The sequence below is a fragment of the Prionailurus viverrinus genome, unplaced genomic scaffold (assembly GCF_022837055.1).
Source record: "Prionailurus viverrinus isolate Anna unplaced genomic scaffold, UM_Priviv_1.0 scaffold_33, whole genome shotgun sequence".
In the NCBI taxonomy this organism is placed as follows: Eukaryota; Metazoa; Chordata; class Mammalia; order Carnivora; family Felidae; genus Prionailurus; species Prionailurus viverrinus.
In genome coordinates this window covers 39,052-54,094 of record NW_025927604.1, presented here as the reverse complement: position 1 = coordinate 54,094, position 15,043 = coordinate 39,052, and the positions used below count along the sequence as shown (strand labels likewise).

The following is a 15,043-nucleotide window of genomic DNA, read 5'->3' as shown; positions in this document are numbered from 1 at the left end:
CCATTGCATGGCCTGACACTCTCCCGTCATTATCAGCCTGTTGGCTTCTCCGTCTTGGCCCACCCCCAACGTTCTGTCGTTGTGGCCCTCCTCTCTGCTGCTCCCCTCGCGGGGAGTTTACCCTGATGGCCGAGATCATTTCAGTTGTGCTGACCTCCCCCCCACCCTGTCCCCCTGCTGTTTCCAAATGCCATTTTGGTCCCTTGTCCTTAATGGAACCCTGGATGACCTCAATTCTTCTAGACCCTCAGAGCACATAGAACGTTGTGATTTTTCGCGAGCCTCTTCATTTCCACGTAGATGTCCCCTCAAATAAGACACGTCCTGAATGCCGCTCAGTTCCTTCGTGTCTCCGTCAATGGCACCTCTGTTCTTCCTTGAAGGGGCACCACTTGGCCAGTGCTCCTTTCGGATGCCCTGTTCCCCGAGTCTTCCCTCTGGCTCTGCTGCCTCAGTGCTGGTCGACGTGGGTCAACTCCTGGCTTCACACAGTTCCCCTGATTCTGTTTGCCTCTGCCCATGTCTTCCGGTTTAACTGTGTCACTGCTCTTTCCAAAACCGTTATCGTCCTTACCCAAGTCTGACCACTTTTGTGAAACCACCTTTGACCCCTCCAACCTTTGGTAGTTTTTGAAATCCTGTATGACTTACTCTGTATGAACAACGTTAGTATATGTGGTTATTAACATTATACCTTAATTATTTGCTTTCTCACTGGGCACGCACTTCCTATTTGTTCATTAGTCCCTCAGGAGGACCGTGGAGAGCACGCCCTGCCTTCCCTCTAGCCCTCAGCAGTGACTGACGGAAACTAGGGCACATAGCAGGTGCTCAAAAGGTAACTGGTGGTTGGCTAACATTTCACATTTTCGGGAAATAGACCCTTGAAATGAGGATCGGCATTTATTTTCTGTCTCTTCAGCTGAAATCTCTGCCCATCTTTCGAGAGGAGCCGTCTGCCCCCTTTTCCTCCATCACACCTGACTTAGTGAGGACCCCCGTCTAGTCTCTTGCGTGTGTTGTCCCCTATTTTGTTTCCTGGCTTCTGGTTTTTAAAAACTCCACCTTGAGGATGACAGCGAATCTGCGAGGGAGGAACTCAGCAGGAGCAGGTGCATTTTGTGGAAACATTTTCTTATCTTGCCTGTTCTTGATTCTTCTAAGAGATCGTAGTGATTTTGGTATCATTAATATTTACTGAAATCCTGCCATTTCCCCAGTGAATAATGTTTTTAAAAATTTCACCCATTCTCCCTCCCCCCCACCTCCCCTCTGGTAACCATCTGTTTGTTCTGCATACTTAAGAGTCTGTTTCTTGGTTTGTCTCTCTTTTCCCCCTTTGTTCATTTGTTTTGCTTCTTAAATTCCACATGTGAGTGAAATCATACGGTATCTGTCTTTCTCTGACTGGCCTATTTCACTTAGCGATATATTCTCTAGCTCCATCCATGTTGTTTCAAGATTTCGTTCTTTTGTATGGTTGAATAATATTCCACTGTGTATATTATACCACTTCTTTATTCATCAATCAATGGACACTCGGGCTGTTTCCATAATTTGGCTATTGTAGATAATGCTGCAGTAAACATAGAGGTGCAGGTGTCCCTTTGAATGTGTTTTTGTATTTTGGGGATAAACGTCCAGTAGTACAATTGCTGGGTCGTAGGGTAGTTCTATTTTTAACTTTTTGAGGAGCCTCCATACTGTTTTCCAGAGTGGCTGAACCAGTTTGCTTTCCCACCAACAGAGCACAAAGGTTCCTTTTTTCCCCACATCTTCACAATATTTGTTGTTTCTTGTGTTGCTGACTTTAGCCATTCTGACAGGTGTGAGGTGGTATCTCAGTGTGGTTTTGATTTGTATTTCCCTAATGATGAGTGATGTTGAACATCTTTTCATGTGTCTGTCGGCCATTTATAAGTCTTCTTTGGAGGAATGTCTGTTCGTGTCTTCTGCCCATTTTTTAATTGGATTATTTGTTTTTTGAGTGTTGAGTTGTATCAGTTTTTTTTTTTTTTATATATTTTGGATACTAACCCTTTATCAGATATGCCATCTGCAAATATCTTCTCCCATTCAGTAGGTTGTCATTTAGTTTTGTTGATTGTTTCCTTCACTTTGCAAAAGATTTTATTTTGATGTAGTCCCAGGAGTTTATTTTTGCTTTCGTTTCCCTTGCCTCAGGAGACATACCTAGAAAAAAGCTGCTGCGGCCAAGGGCAGAGAGATTACTACCTGTGCTCTCTTCTAGGATTTTTATGGTTTCAGGACTCACATTTTGGTATTTAACCCATTTTGAGTGTATTTTCATGTGGGTGAAAGAAAGTGGTCCAGTTTCATTCTTTTGCACGTTGCCGTGCAGCTTTCCCAGCACCATTTGTTGAAGAGACTGTCTTTTTCCCATTGTATAGTCCTGTGTCCTGTGGTTGAAATTTAATTAACTATATAACTGTGGGATTGTTTCTGAGCTCTCTATCTAACTCACATATACGAGCTGTTCTGCGCATCTATGTGTCTATTTTTGTTCCAGTGCCATACGTTAAATCTATAGATTGCTTTGGGTAGTATAGACATTCTAATAATATTTGTTCTTCTAACCCCTGAGTGTGGAATATCTTTCCATCTGTGTCATCGTCAACACCTCTCATCAGTGTTTTATAGTTGTCAGGGTACAGGCCTTTCACCTCTTTAGTTAGGTTTATTCCTAGGTGTTTTATTATTTTTTGGTGCCGTTGTAAGTGGGATTGTTTTCTTAATTTCTCATTCTGCTGCTTCATTGTTAGCGTGTAGAAATGCAGTGGACTTCTGTACATTGATTTGTGTGTCCTGCGGCCTTACGTTTTTTCTTATCTTGCTCGCACTCGATTTTTCCAAGAGGCCATCGTTAATACCTTATCATCACTATTTACCAAAATCCTGCCGTGTTCCCAGGAAATAATTTTGGTATCAAATGTAAGTATTTGGTTTAAAAACTCTCCTTTCCTTCATCCCAGAGAAGAGGAGGAACGCACACGATGTGCGAGGGCGATTCATTGTTAACGACGGATATTTAAACAACAGCCTAATTTCAGAGTGCTTTTCTACCTGGGCTGAAATTCCAGCTGAAGAGCCCTTTCTGGTGAGATTTTCATGGTGTTACCTTTTACCCCCACTTCTGGTCTCTTAGGGAATTTTATTGAATTATTCGTGTTTTCTTTCTGGGTCTATTTGAAGAAGACTGGATTGTTATTAAAAACTTGGAAATAGGAACTGAAGTGGGGATCAAAGCAATCACTGACATGTGTCGAGTTAACATTTTTTTCCTTGTCAATACTATGGATGACAATCAAGGCAAGTCACCTCGCCTACGTGAGATGTCCCTACTCCAACCCCACAAAGTCACAGGCAGAGCTGATGATAAGCGATGTATCCTTTATTCTTTCTGCTTAGTCTCCAGAAGGTATTTTGGGCAGAAGAGAGTGGAAGTTATAGGTGGGTTAATCCAGAAAAGGCACGCACCGGGTCAGAGTAACACAGGGGCTGTGGAGCGGTGTGACGCGTGTGCTCCTAGCGACCCTGATGAGTGGCGAAGAGTGAATGCGTCCTTTTGGGTTTGTGTTTCTAGCCCCGTGCTTCTGTGAAATGTTTTATGTGTTTCTGTATTTTATGTATTTATGGTATTTTTAAAGGAAGTGACTAGGTTTTTGCAAATAAGTGTTTGTGTTGAATCTTAGAGACTTACGAATTGCTTACCACACACTTTCAGTGATGCTGCGGGCTGCACTGAACAGTTTTAGTGAGAACAGTGATCAAATGCAAATCTAGAAATATCTCACTTATCTCTCATTTTTAAGCCATGCTGAGTTTTGCAAAAGCGATTTTCCATCTATGCGATGCCTCTGTAGTTAAGCCACAATTTCTTCATTTTGAAAATCCTGCCTCCCGATGAACCAGCCATCATTTTGCACACGGCAGATCCCTTTGCTGTGTCGTTTGGTGTTTCCAGAGAGGACCGAGCTCCCAGGCTTCTGTCTGTTCGCAAAGCGGCTCCCGCTGTGCTTTCTGGGGTCTCCTGTGAACTTTGTATGGTTTTCCCTGCCTTCTCTCTCTGTGGGAATAGAAGTTCCTCCTGTTGCTGTCTGCTTGCTCGCTCCCGACCAGCTCGTGGGCAAGAGGCAGAGGGAAACTTGCTGGAATTGCACCAGTGGACTCCCAGGGGGGACACACTTTCCCGCGGGCAGAGCACGTGAACTTGCACACGTGGCCTTGTGACGTCATATGACGTCAAGCGCTGTTTTGGGCGTTCTAGATCTCAGGTCACGGAGGGCGTGCTCTGAGCCCCCGGATTCCTGTGTCCTCTGCTCCTTCTGCCGTTGTAAAGGTGGCCGTGCAGACCCCTTCTCGCAGGCTCGGCTCACCAGCACCAGAGGTATTGTCCTGAGGTTCATTTCCTCCGAGAGTGAATCTGGTTTTAGCGGTGTTGTTGAGGTATAGTTTACACCCACGGGGATCCGGGGGTTTTGACAAATGGACACAGTTAGCGGCGAGCAAGAGAGCGCGGCAGGCTTCCCACCCAGACGAAGGATCTCCATCCTTCCTCAACTTCCCCGCTTCCAGAATTGCGTCCTTAAATTTCCAGGTGTTCGGCTGCTCCGAGTGGCCAACTTCTGCCAACCCGGGCAGAAAAGCTGTGATTTTCTGCAGCCAGAAGCAGCAGACGCAGGGGACCGCCACCCCCCCACCCCGTGGACAGAGAGTCGTCTTCCGTCTGTCCTGCCCTGGTGCTTCCAAGGACTCAGAGCTGCTTTTAATGACCGTAGTGATTTCTTTGGTTTTATGATTCCAATCGGCGGGAAGAATCACCCGAGTCTCCACGTCATACCGTTCTTCCTTTGTTGGGCCCATTTTCTCTCCTTTGTAGAGACTGAGGTGTAATTTACGTACAGTGACCCTCGCCTTTCCAGTGGGGTGTTCTAGGAGTTGGGGACACACGCAGTCATGTAACTGGCAACGTAGTCCAGTATGGGGGACATCAGCACCCCCACTCCCGCTTGTCCCTCGGTCCCTTGTAGTCGACCACCTGTCCTTTCTCCCCTCCCACATGACTTGGCCACCACCCGTGGTTTTCTGTCCTGAGGTCCTGCCTTTTGCACAGAGTCACAGAACAGAAGTGTGCGGTTTGTTCTCTTGGGAGTGTGTTTTCCACTTACAGTGATGTGTGTGGGGTTTGTGGGGTGAACCGATCGGGCGGTGGCCGGCGGTCTGGGCCGTGAGGGGCCTCACCTGAGGCAGAACAAGGGAGATAGAAGTTTGTTGAAACGTGCTATCAGGGAGCAGCATCGGGACTGCAAAGGGAGGCTGTCTGCCAGGAGGCGGTGGTCGGGAGGGGGTTTCTGGTGAAGGGGGGAACGTGAGGAGGCTTGGGGACGTATGGAATTCTCCTTTTCTGGTACCCGGGCCTGGTTGTATGTAGCCCATCGGTCAGCTGGGACGTATGGCTGTTTCGAACTGGGTGGCCTACTGAGCATGTTGGCTTCCAGCCTGGCCATCACCGCGGGCCCCTCTACCTTACTCAGGTCTCCACGGCTCAAGTCTGCTGCCTGAAAGCGGCCTCTGCGGGGCTCATCTGTCTTGCAGGTACCAACCAGTGGTCCCTTTTCACTGAGCGGTATTCCATTCTACAGATGCACCGTTGTGCGTTTGTCCGTTCACCAGATCGAGGACGTTGGGTTGTTCCCGGATTTTTGCAGTTTTAAAAAGAGCTGCTCTGGACGTTGACGCACAGACTGGGTAAATACCCAGGAGGGAGATTGCCGGTCTTGGGGTAAAAGCGTATTTAACTTTGCTAAATAAAGACCGACACAGGTTCCCTAAGCAGCTGTGCCATTTTGGCGTCCCACTTGTTCCTGATACATTTCTTTCTTTATGTATTGGATTGTGTCATATTTGTGAAGGGTCCTTGTGTCTGTTTTCGAGAAGGTTATTAGTCTGCAGTTTTCTCGAGAAGGCTTTGTTTGGTTTGATATCAGGCTAAGGCAGGCCCCATAATGTGTCCCCCGGTGGTGCCTTCTCATGATCAGGCTGGGTTTTTAGAAAGAATGCCATAGAGGTGAAGTGGCCTCCTGGTATCATATTGGGGACATTCATGTGATGTCCCCGATAATGGCAACCTTCATTCCTTAGTGACATAGTGTTTGTCAGATTCTCCTCTGTCAACTTACCATTTATCCCTTTCCTACTCTGTGGTGTTGGAAGTGAATCGCTAAGTCTCACCTCCAAAGGAAGTAAAGTGAATTCACCACCACCTCCAGGAGGCAAAGCTTAGTCTATGAATCTGTTCTTTGGAGTTCTCCCGCAAGGAAAATTTGCTTCTTATCTCCGATTTGGTTATTTATTTATTCAAGCATTTATTCGTATTGTGATGGATTCCTGTCTATTTATTTTCTGCCTTGGGCTGTAATCCAGTGTGGCATTATTTGTTGTTTTCATTGTTCCTGTTTTGGACTGTAATTCCTTCAGCCCGGCTCCCGGTCCTTTTGACACGTTGCTTTGACGTGTTCTGTTTAAGAGCTTCCTTTTTTTCTGTTACTGCGAGGGCCTCCAGGCCCCTCTTGTTTTCCCTGACCTTGCTGTGGAACCAGTCATGTGTCCAGGGAGCCTTGGCTGTGTGCCCTCAGGCCTGCCGCACCCACTCTGATCCAAGCCTGAACCCTTCTTACCCCTGCCTTCCTCCCACACTCTGCCCCAGGGAAGCCAGCACTCAGGCCCTGTGTCTCCTTGGCAGAGTCTGTCTGTCCTTCAGTTCTGGGCTAGTTGGTTTCCCCGTGATCCCAACTCTCTGATGACTTCTAGAAAATTGTAATTTCATACATTATCTCACTTTGTCTTGTTGTTGGGAGAGGAGAGACTCTCTTTCCAGTTCTTCACATTCCAGAGAAAAGCTGGCTCATTTTTGATATGGGACGTGTTGGGGAGGACGTGATTGGTGGTGAAAACCTTAGAGTGACCCACGGGAATCAGTGTATGAGCTGGGTCTGTGGGTCCCAGTCTCCAGCTTGATCCCTGAACTACCGTTGAGTGAAGAATCCAACAGACTGGGGCTGGGTCCTGAGGCCAGACGAGGGGAGATTTTCTCATCCGTGGTGATCCGTGGGCTTCATTTGTCTCCGTCTGGACTTGTAGGCAAGGCCAGAGTAAAGGGGCACCTGCCATTTCGTGGAAACGTAGCTGGCCTTCCAGCACGGGCTGCCATGTTTTGGCAAATCATTGTCGAGTGCACTGATATCTCCAGGGGACTAACCTTTGTTGCAAACTTCAGTTCCCAGGGTTTGGTTGTAGCTGAGTGTTCTGCTCCTGAGGACCTCTGTTTATAGCTCAGAGAGAAAAGTTTCAGCTGCTAACACTGATGGTTTCTATTTCAGGAAGACAATTCACGAATGTCTTTTAAGAAAAGGTTTTCCTTAAGACACAGCACAAAGGAAAAAGGTATGTCATGTAGATGTGGAAGAAATAGAAATGTGTGTATTCTGTAGTAATTCGGCCATGGGTGCGGGTACTTGTATGGTCCTGTTGTAAACGGCTAGTCAAGTTTTTCTCTTGAAATATACTTAAAATATGCAGAAGATATTCGATAGGTCTTACTTCTTGCCCACCATTTCCTTCTGCCCCCCCCCAAACCCAATAACATCACCAAATTTTAAATTGTTTCCTAATTTTTTTCATAGCTGTTTATTTATAATCATTATTTTTTAGATTTGTGTTTTTATTTCAACGTTTTTATTTATTTTTGGGACAGAGAGAGACAGAGCATGAACGGGGGAGGGGCAGAGAGAGAGGGAGACACAGAATCAGAAACAGGCTCCAGGCTCCGAGCCATCAGCCCAGAGCCTGACGCGGGGCTCGAACTCACGGACCGCGAGATCGTGACCTGGCTGAAGTCGGACGCTTAACCGACTGCGCCACCCAGGCGCCCATAGATTTGTGTTTTTAAAAGTAGTTTGATGTATATGACTTCCTGATGTAACATGCTAGCCATGAAGAGTGGGAAATGATATATTACTGTATGAAATGACATAATGCTTGGGAAATGCTTTGCAAAGTGTAAAAATCCTATGGACGTATTAACTACTTGTCTTTTCGTCATGTAAACTGGGTATTTTCCAGATGAGGAAACCGAGGCATAGAGTGGGTAGGAGTCCTTTCCAAAAGGTCACGTGTCATTTCCTGTTTCTGAATTGTGATGTAGCAGGACTCCGACGGTGTGCCTTCTGGGGTCTGAAGGTCTCGGATCTGTGGGCAGTTCATTCCACAGCCACGAATCGTGCCTCGGATCCTTATCAGTAACTACTGTGCTCTCTGGGTGTAATTTAGCCCCCAAAACAAACCACCTGCAGCCGTTTGTTCCTTTAAAGTGTGGCGATTCCAGTTCCTGAGACAGGAACGCCTTCTGAGGGTACCTCGCAGTAGGGATTACCTAGCACTGTCCGTTTCCCCCGTTCCTTCCGTGGACCCACGTGGAAGGACCCAAGCATCGCTCCCCCTGCAGGTAGACAGAGGGGCGTCGACTGCAGGGGAGGCCGGAGGGAGCTCTGCTGGCTCGTAGGGAGTAGGGGAGCCCAAACTCCCTGGTCCGGTGGGCCGGCTGTCACCATCCCATCTCACTGGCTGACTTTTCTTAGCATTACTCATTTTTAACATAAACTAGCTCTCACGAGAGCCTTGAAGGTTCAAGGTGTGGGGGTGGAGAGCACCGGGCTCGTGTTCGGTGGAGCCACTACGGAACAGAGGGGGCGGTGCCTGGGGACCAGGAAGGCTGGACCATAGGAGCGTCGGTGGTTTTCAGGCTGCATGACGGTAGTGAGGTTCTTCGTGTCGGCTGACTTTCTGTACGACTTCCTGTGTGTAGGCTGGGAGCAAAATCAGTGAGGGACACAGGCTGGCTTGGAACCCATTCTGCCTTATTCTGTTTGGGGGTTCAATTTAAAATTTTCATTATAGGGCCGCCTGGGGGGCTCAGCCAGTTAGGCAACTGACTCTTGATTTCGGCTCAGATCATGATCTCACGGTTCGTGGGTTCCAGCCCCATGTGGGGCTCCGTGCTGACAGTGTGGAGCCTGATTTGGATTCTCTCTCTCCCTCTCTCTCTGCCGCTCCCCTGCTTGTGCGTGTGCCCTCTCTCTCAAAATAAACAAATAAACCTAAAAAATAAAGATTAATACATTTTCATTATAATTGTATTTCCACGATTGATTGAAATCTCTCAACAATTTCTGTTGGATGTCGGGAAAACAAACTCCACTGAATGTTCAGGAATGGCTACCGTTTGATTTTCTATGGTTTTTGATACCTTAAGAAAAAAATCATATTGAGTATGCTAAATGCCAACCAGATAATCGGGGAATTTTGTTTTGTTTTGTTTGGAAGAGAAAATGGTTATCTCCCAGATGCTAAAACTGGAAGGTGTGGCATCCACGAGGGCCCCAGATCGCCACCTGGTGACCAGAAGGGAACCCCCGGGTGCCACTCGTAAGTCGGGCCCAAGCGTTCCTTCGGGTGTGGAATATGGGTCTGAGCCACTGTGTCTCTTTTTGCTATTTGAGTTAAATTTTTTTTTTAATGTTTATTTTTAAGAGAGAGAGAGAGAGGGAGGGAGACAGAGGATGAGTGGGGGAGCAGAGAGAGAGGGAGACACAGAATCTGAAGCAGGCTCCAGGCTCTGAGCTGTCAGCACGGAGTCCAACGCCGGGCTTGAACCCATGAATCGTGAGATCGAAATCGGACCGAAATCGGACACTTAACCGCCTGAGCCGCCCAGGCACCCTTGTTATTTGCTGTTTATTTGAAGGATGCTCTTCAGGTGACAGTTCATGACAGGGAGAAGTCTCAGCGAGCAACACCTAACCTGTCTCCCGCTGCCAGCCCCTCCTGTGCCCTTCCCCTGCGGTCAAGGTCTTGAGTACTTTAAAAAAAAACCCTATTAAGTGCTGCAGGCGTTTATTGAGCCTTAAGTGTATGAAATGTATATTGAACCATCTGCTTTAACGGCGCTTTAAAATTATGCACAGATTCCAAAATACCTTCATAGACATTCCCTTTTCCTTTTTATTTTCATTTCAACCCCCTTGCCAGGTGATAATCCTCACTTCACAGAGAACAGAATGACTACCTGTCTTGTCCTCGGTGACACAGGTGACAGAAGAAACAGCAGAAATTCAAGCAAATCCTTTTCTCCTCCCTCTACCCCGCCCCCACCCAGAGCCGATGAGGCACCGTGCTGGGTGGGCCAGCTCCCCCAGGGGACTGGCTCTGGTCTGCGGTGGGTTTACCCCTGACGCCAGCCCCGGGTCACCTGATGAGGTGGCTTTGAGTGATTTTATGACCCCTCCAGTTTGCTCCAAGTGACCAGGTGACCTTTGGGCTCCACTCAATAGATGTGTGGTTCAACAACAGCTTCAAGGTCTCTGGGCGGTTTTTCACCCGAGTGCGTTACACAGGGCTGTTGGAGTTAATCAGCCAATCTGAGGCCACCAGAAATTGTGACTTATTTGGGAGAAGGGAATGAGCCCATTTCATACCTCACTGAAGAAATGTCACCTTTCCCACCGAGTGCTTGTGGCTGTTAGTGGCCGTCCGTCCTATCAACTCCCGTGGAAGCAGGTGCACGAAGCCTTGGACTTCTGGCCGGTTGTAACCCTTGCTCCCAGAACAGCGCAGTGCCTGGCTGCATTTTGTCAGAGTTTGCACGTTTCGTTTTTCTGGGGGAGTGAGGCCGTCTGAAGTCCCTGAGTTTAATTCAAGGTGATAATAATCTCATTTGTTTTATCTCACTGGGAGTCATTTTGGGCTGTGTTCTGTTGCTGTTATCTTTGCTTGTTTTGAGAATTGGGAAGTAGAGGGATATTCAAAGTGAAGGAACAAAAGAATCCGGAAAAAAAGACCGGTGTCTTTCCACTGTGGTTTTTCAGCCTTGTTACTTTGCTTCAAAGTGTTCACAGCTCCAGGGGCAGTCAGGGAATGAGCACAGCTCCGCTCAGCGCCCGGGTGCCTGGCTCAGACACCTGCTCTCGCAGCCTCCGTGAGACGGGGCCCCTCGCCTGGCGCTCCCCCGTGTGCCGAAGTTCGGCAGCCACCGGGCGACGCGTGGCCAGGCCAGACTCTCACGCTCTCCGGAGGCTTCCTTGCGTGTCTTTTTTTTTTTCTTCCTAGGATTTTAGTCAGTCTGGAAACTTAGGAATCATTTAAGATACAATCGTAACTTATGGATTGTCATTCAAAGAGCCACTAGCGGTTGGTGGGGACGGTGGGACCAGCAGGCAGGAAGGGCCTCCCAAACCGCAGAGAGCACGTACCCCGGGCTTGCCTTTTGGATCGACACATTTTTGGTTCAGAAGTACACTGTGACTTTCTGAGCTTTTCTTAAACGTGGTCTAATTTCACAGCCTCCTTTGACTTGTGATGGTACCCTACCCTGCCCTGGAAAAATTAATCACGATGACTTATTTTTAAAGTTTCATTTCACTATCTTTGGGTAAAGCTAGGGGACTGACTTGCCTGAACAAGGCTGCTGTTTTATGACTTTGATCAGAGTGACTCCACGCAGCCCTCACAGCCCTTCCCATCTCCCCACCCCTCAGAGGGTCCTTCCCTGCTTTTCTCTCTTCCTGTGGGTGGCCGGAGGAGAAGCCCTCTGCTCCAGGAGCTGTTGCCAGTTATCTACCCCATAGTGTGAAGTTCAGTGGTGCCCAGCTTCCTCTGTGCTTGGAAGCCATCTTAGAACGAGCTGACTCTTGGGAAGGGGGTGGGAAGGAAGTGACGGGGCTCTGACGGTAAGGCCGCGTAGGCCTGTGAGGCCAGCCCTGGTCTGTAGGGGAGGATGCTAACCAAGCAGAAAATGGTTCCACTGAACACACATCTTATTTGACCAAGGAGAAGGAAGACTGAGAAAGAAGCAAGTGGTTGGCTTGGTGTTTGGCCCCTGATTTGTGCTTCCCCGTTTACCCGTCGGCACGCCTACGTGCTTCTGTGTGGTCTGAGATGTTTGGTAGGCAGCAACTCCACGAGTGCCATGGCTTTCCATTCTGTACGTTATGAGTGTTGTTGCTTGAGAGGTTTCATTTATTGGCACATTCATTAAGTGATGTCCTGTGATCTTTTACGCAAGTATGAAATGACGCTTAGTTCCACAACGTGGTGCACAGGGGACTGAGCACCAGGCATCCAGAGGTAACTCCGGACCTGCTGTGTCAACTCAGATTGGCCCCAGGGGCCCCAGAAAGAGGCGGGTGGAATTGGTTAAGAGGAGGTGCTCCCTTTCGGTTGGGTTTGAGTCGGGCTGAACTGTGAAATCGGAGTGTGGTTCGGCTCCTTCTGATGGCTCTTCTCGGCTGATGAGCGTGTGCAGAGAAGCCGCCCCATCCCTCCATGGTGCTGCCTGTGCTGAGGCTGCCTGGAGGGCCCGGGAGGGTGGCCGTGGGGACAGCTGCCATGGGGGACGAGAGCTCAGTGGTCCCTTGGGCTGTGCAGCAGGACTGACGTTCATTCACTGGGGGTTGCTTGAGCTTTGAACCCAGTCTTTGCCTTCAGACAGGACTAGGTCCAAGTAATCCTAGAGAAAAGTGTTCACTATACTTTTTTCTCCTTAAATGCTTTCCTTACCGCTAAACCTAAGTTGATTCTGAGAATCTAAGACCCCTCCTTCTTGGGCTAGCAGAACTCGATTCCCGTCTGGTATTTGGTCGACAGTCATTCTTAGGAGATACTGTGGTTTGGGTCCAGACCACTGCAATAAAGCAAATACTCCCCTAAAGTGAATTCTGCAATACAGCAAGTCAGATGAAGGTTTTGGTTTCCTACTGTGTGTAAAAGTTACGTCTATACCACACTGGGGCCTGTTAAGCGTGCCGTGGCATTATGTCTAAAAAAAAACCAGTGTAGATACTTCAAGAAATACTTTATTGCTAAAAATGCTATCCTCTGAGCTTTCAGTGAGTCATAACCACAGATCACCATCACACATATAACAATAATGAAAAAGTCTGAAATATTGAAAGAATTACCCAGATGTGACGCGGAGACACGGAGTGAGCCAGTGCTGTTGGAACAGTGATGTCACCAGACATGCTTGACTCAGAGTAGCCACAAACCCTCAATTTGCAAACAAACAAACAACACCCCAGTGTCTGCAAAGTGCAATAAAGGAAAGTTGCAACAGTGACACGAGGCATGCCCGAATAGGAAGCCCCTCTCCGGTCTTGTAGGATACGTAACCTTAGCTGATTAAATGATCTTCCAAGTTCATAAAGATGTCTTGGTGTTCATAAAACAAGTTGAATTTGTATGGCACCTTTCTCCATTAGCGATGGGAGACTGTGCCTTATACACAGGGGTGCAGGGAGAGGGGCCATTTCCCTGTCTTCCTGAGGGCCACGAACACAGGGTGTCCTTCCTTCTGTTGGTTGACATCACTTCTCCAAGATGGTCTTGGAGAAGCGGTCATGGCATAGATTGAAACTGATAAGAGAACATTAATATGTAATGACCTAAAAATTATTTTTAAAATATTTGGGAATTGATAAGGAGAAGCAAAGTGTTAACCAGAGGAAGTGAGCATTCAGCTGAACCTTAATCGCTTCGTCGGCCATGGGCGCAGGGGGAGGCGTGCCGGACGGAGCGCGCTGGGGTCGGGCGCCCGCCCTGCCCCTGGTACCCACGGCATCCGAGCAAGTAACTCAGAGTCTTTGAACGTTATTTTGCTCATCTACGGAATCGAGGGCACGCGGCCCCGTTGTGATGTTCAATGAGAAAAGTGACGTAAAGGTGTATCGAAAACTCTAAACTGTAAACAGACGTAGGGCAATTCTTCATCGTGCGCTCTCATCCCTGGGAGCTTCCCCGAGCTCTGCAGCTCTGTATGCATGTGTTGTGTAGAGGCACCTGCGTCTCCCGGCCTGGCCGAGGGGCCCCTTCCTGCTGTGGCTCAGCGTCATCGGGATCTTGACCTGGTTGCCAGCCATCTCCGCACACCTGATTTCGACTGGTCCTCCGGGTGGCATCTTCCGGTCTCTGTGCACCAATCGGATGCTCGGGATGAAACCCTTAATATCCCTGCGCGGTCCAGGAACGCATCTCCCCTGCCTGCACCGTATACTTTGCTTGAATTTCTTGGCAAATTTCACAGGAATAAGGCCTGTGGCATATGTGTCGTGGTTTCTTTCAAACGAGATGCTGACACGTGTTCATCGGTAGGAAGAAAAGAATAATTAGCTTACAACATGGTTGGAATTTAGTCTAGGAAGGGACCCGAAAGATCCAGTCTCCCCGTTTGCCCTGCAATTTCTCTTCTGAGGAGGTTCCACTCCCGTCACCACCCGGGTCTTCTTTTTTAGCTGTGAAATAAAAGGTAAGGACAAAGTCCTTGGTTTTCAATCTTTGAAAGAAAACATGGGAAAATTTTAGAGGGGAGACATCTGGCCGGCAGCACCGGCCTGAGGGGTCAAGGTGAATACCACCAGTGATAAATAATGTAGTAGATGTCTTGGTATGAGGCGGTGAGAAGGGCTTTGCTTCTCTCTAGTAGAATAGTAAGTAGTATTCCTCCAAAGCCATGACTCCAGTCTATTCCTGATAAAACATCAGCTACACCAAACCGAGGGACATTCTACAGAATACCCAACCGGTACTCTTCAAGAAAAGTGTCACGGTCATGGAAAATAAGGAAGGACCGAGAAGCTGTGACAGTTTGGAGGAGACTAGGAGACGCGGGGACTGACTGCAAGGTGCTATTGAGAACTGGATCCCGGGACAGCAAAGGGATATGAATGGAAACACTGGTGAATTCCAAATCAAGGCTGCAGTGAAGCAGCGTTGTCTTACTGTTGATTTTAGTTTTTATAAACGAACCGTGGTTGTGTAAGATGTTAACACCAGGTGAAGCTGGGTGAAGAGAGGATTGGAGCTCGGTCAGGATTGGAGAGTGAAGTTGACACGGGTCGTTACCCTGTGTGGGAAAGACGAGGCCCAAGGCGTGGTCTCAGGAGAAGGATAGAAAACAGGGTTGCTGGATGGG

The 15,043-nt window shown here is 48.2% G+C and overlaps 1 protein-coding gene across 9 annotated transcripts in view; it reads left to right on the top strand.

The window, feature by feature from the left end:
- DCDC2C (doublecortin domain containing 2C) overlaps positions 1–15,043 on the top strand; it is a 112,495-nt gene that overhangs the window by 59,958 nt on the left and 37,494 nt on the right. For 7 of the 9 annotated variants that reach the window (XR_007149333.1, XM_047845228.1, XM_047845224.1 and 4 more), the window contains one exon: positions 7,401–7,464. The exons of the other annotated variants lie outside the window; for them this stretch is intronic. Coding sequence is in view for 6 of the 7 variants with exons in the window: in XM_047845228.1 (XP_047701184.1) it covers positions 7,401–7,464 (64 nt within the window). In the remaining variant the exon portion in view is untranslated. The remainder of the gene's footprint in view (positions 1–7,400; positions 7,465–15,043) is intronic. 9 annotated transcript variants of the gene reach the window in all.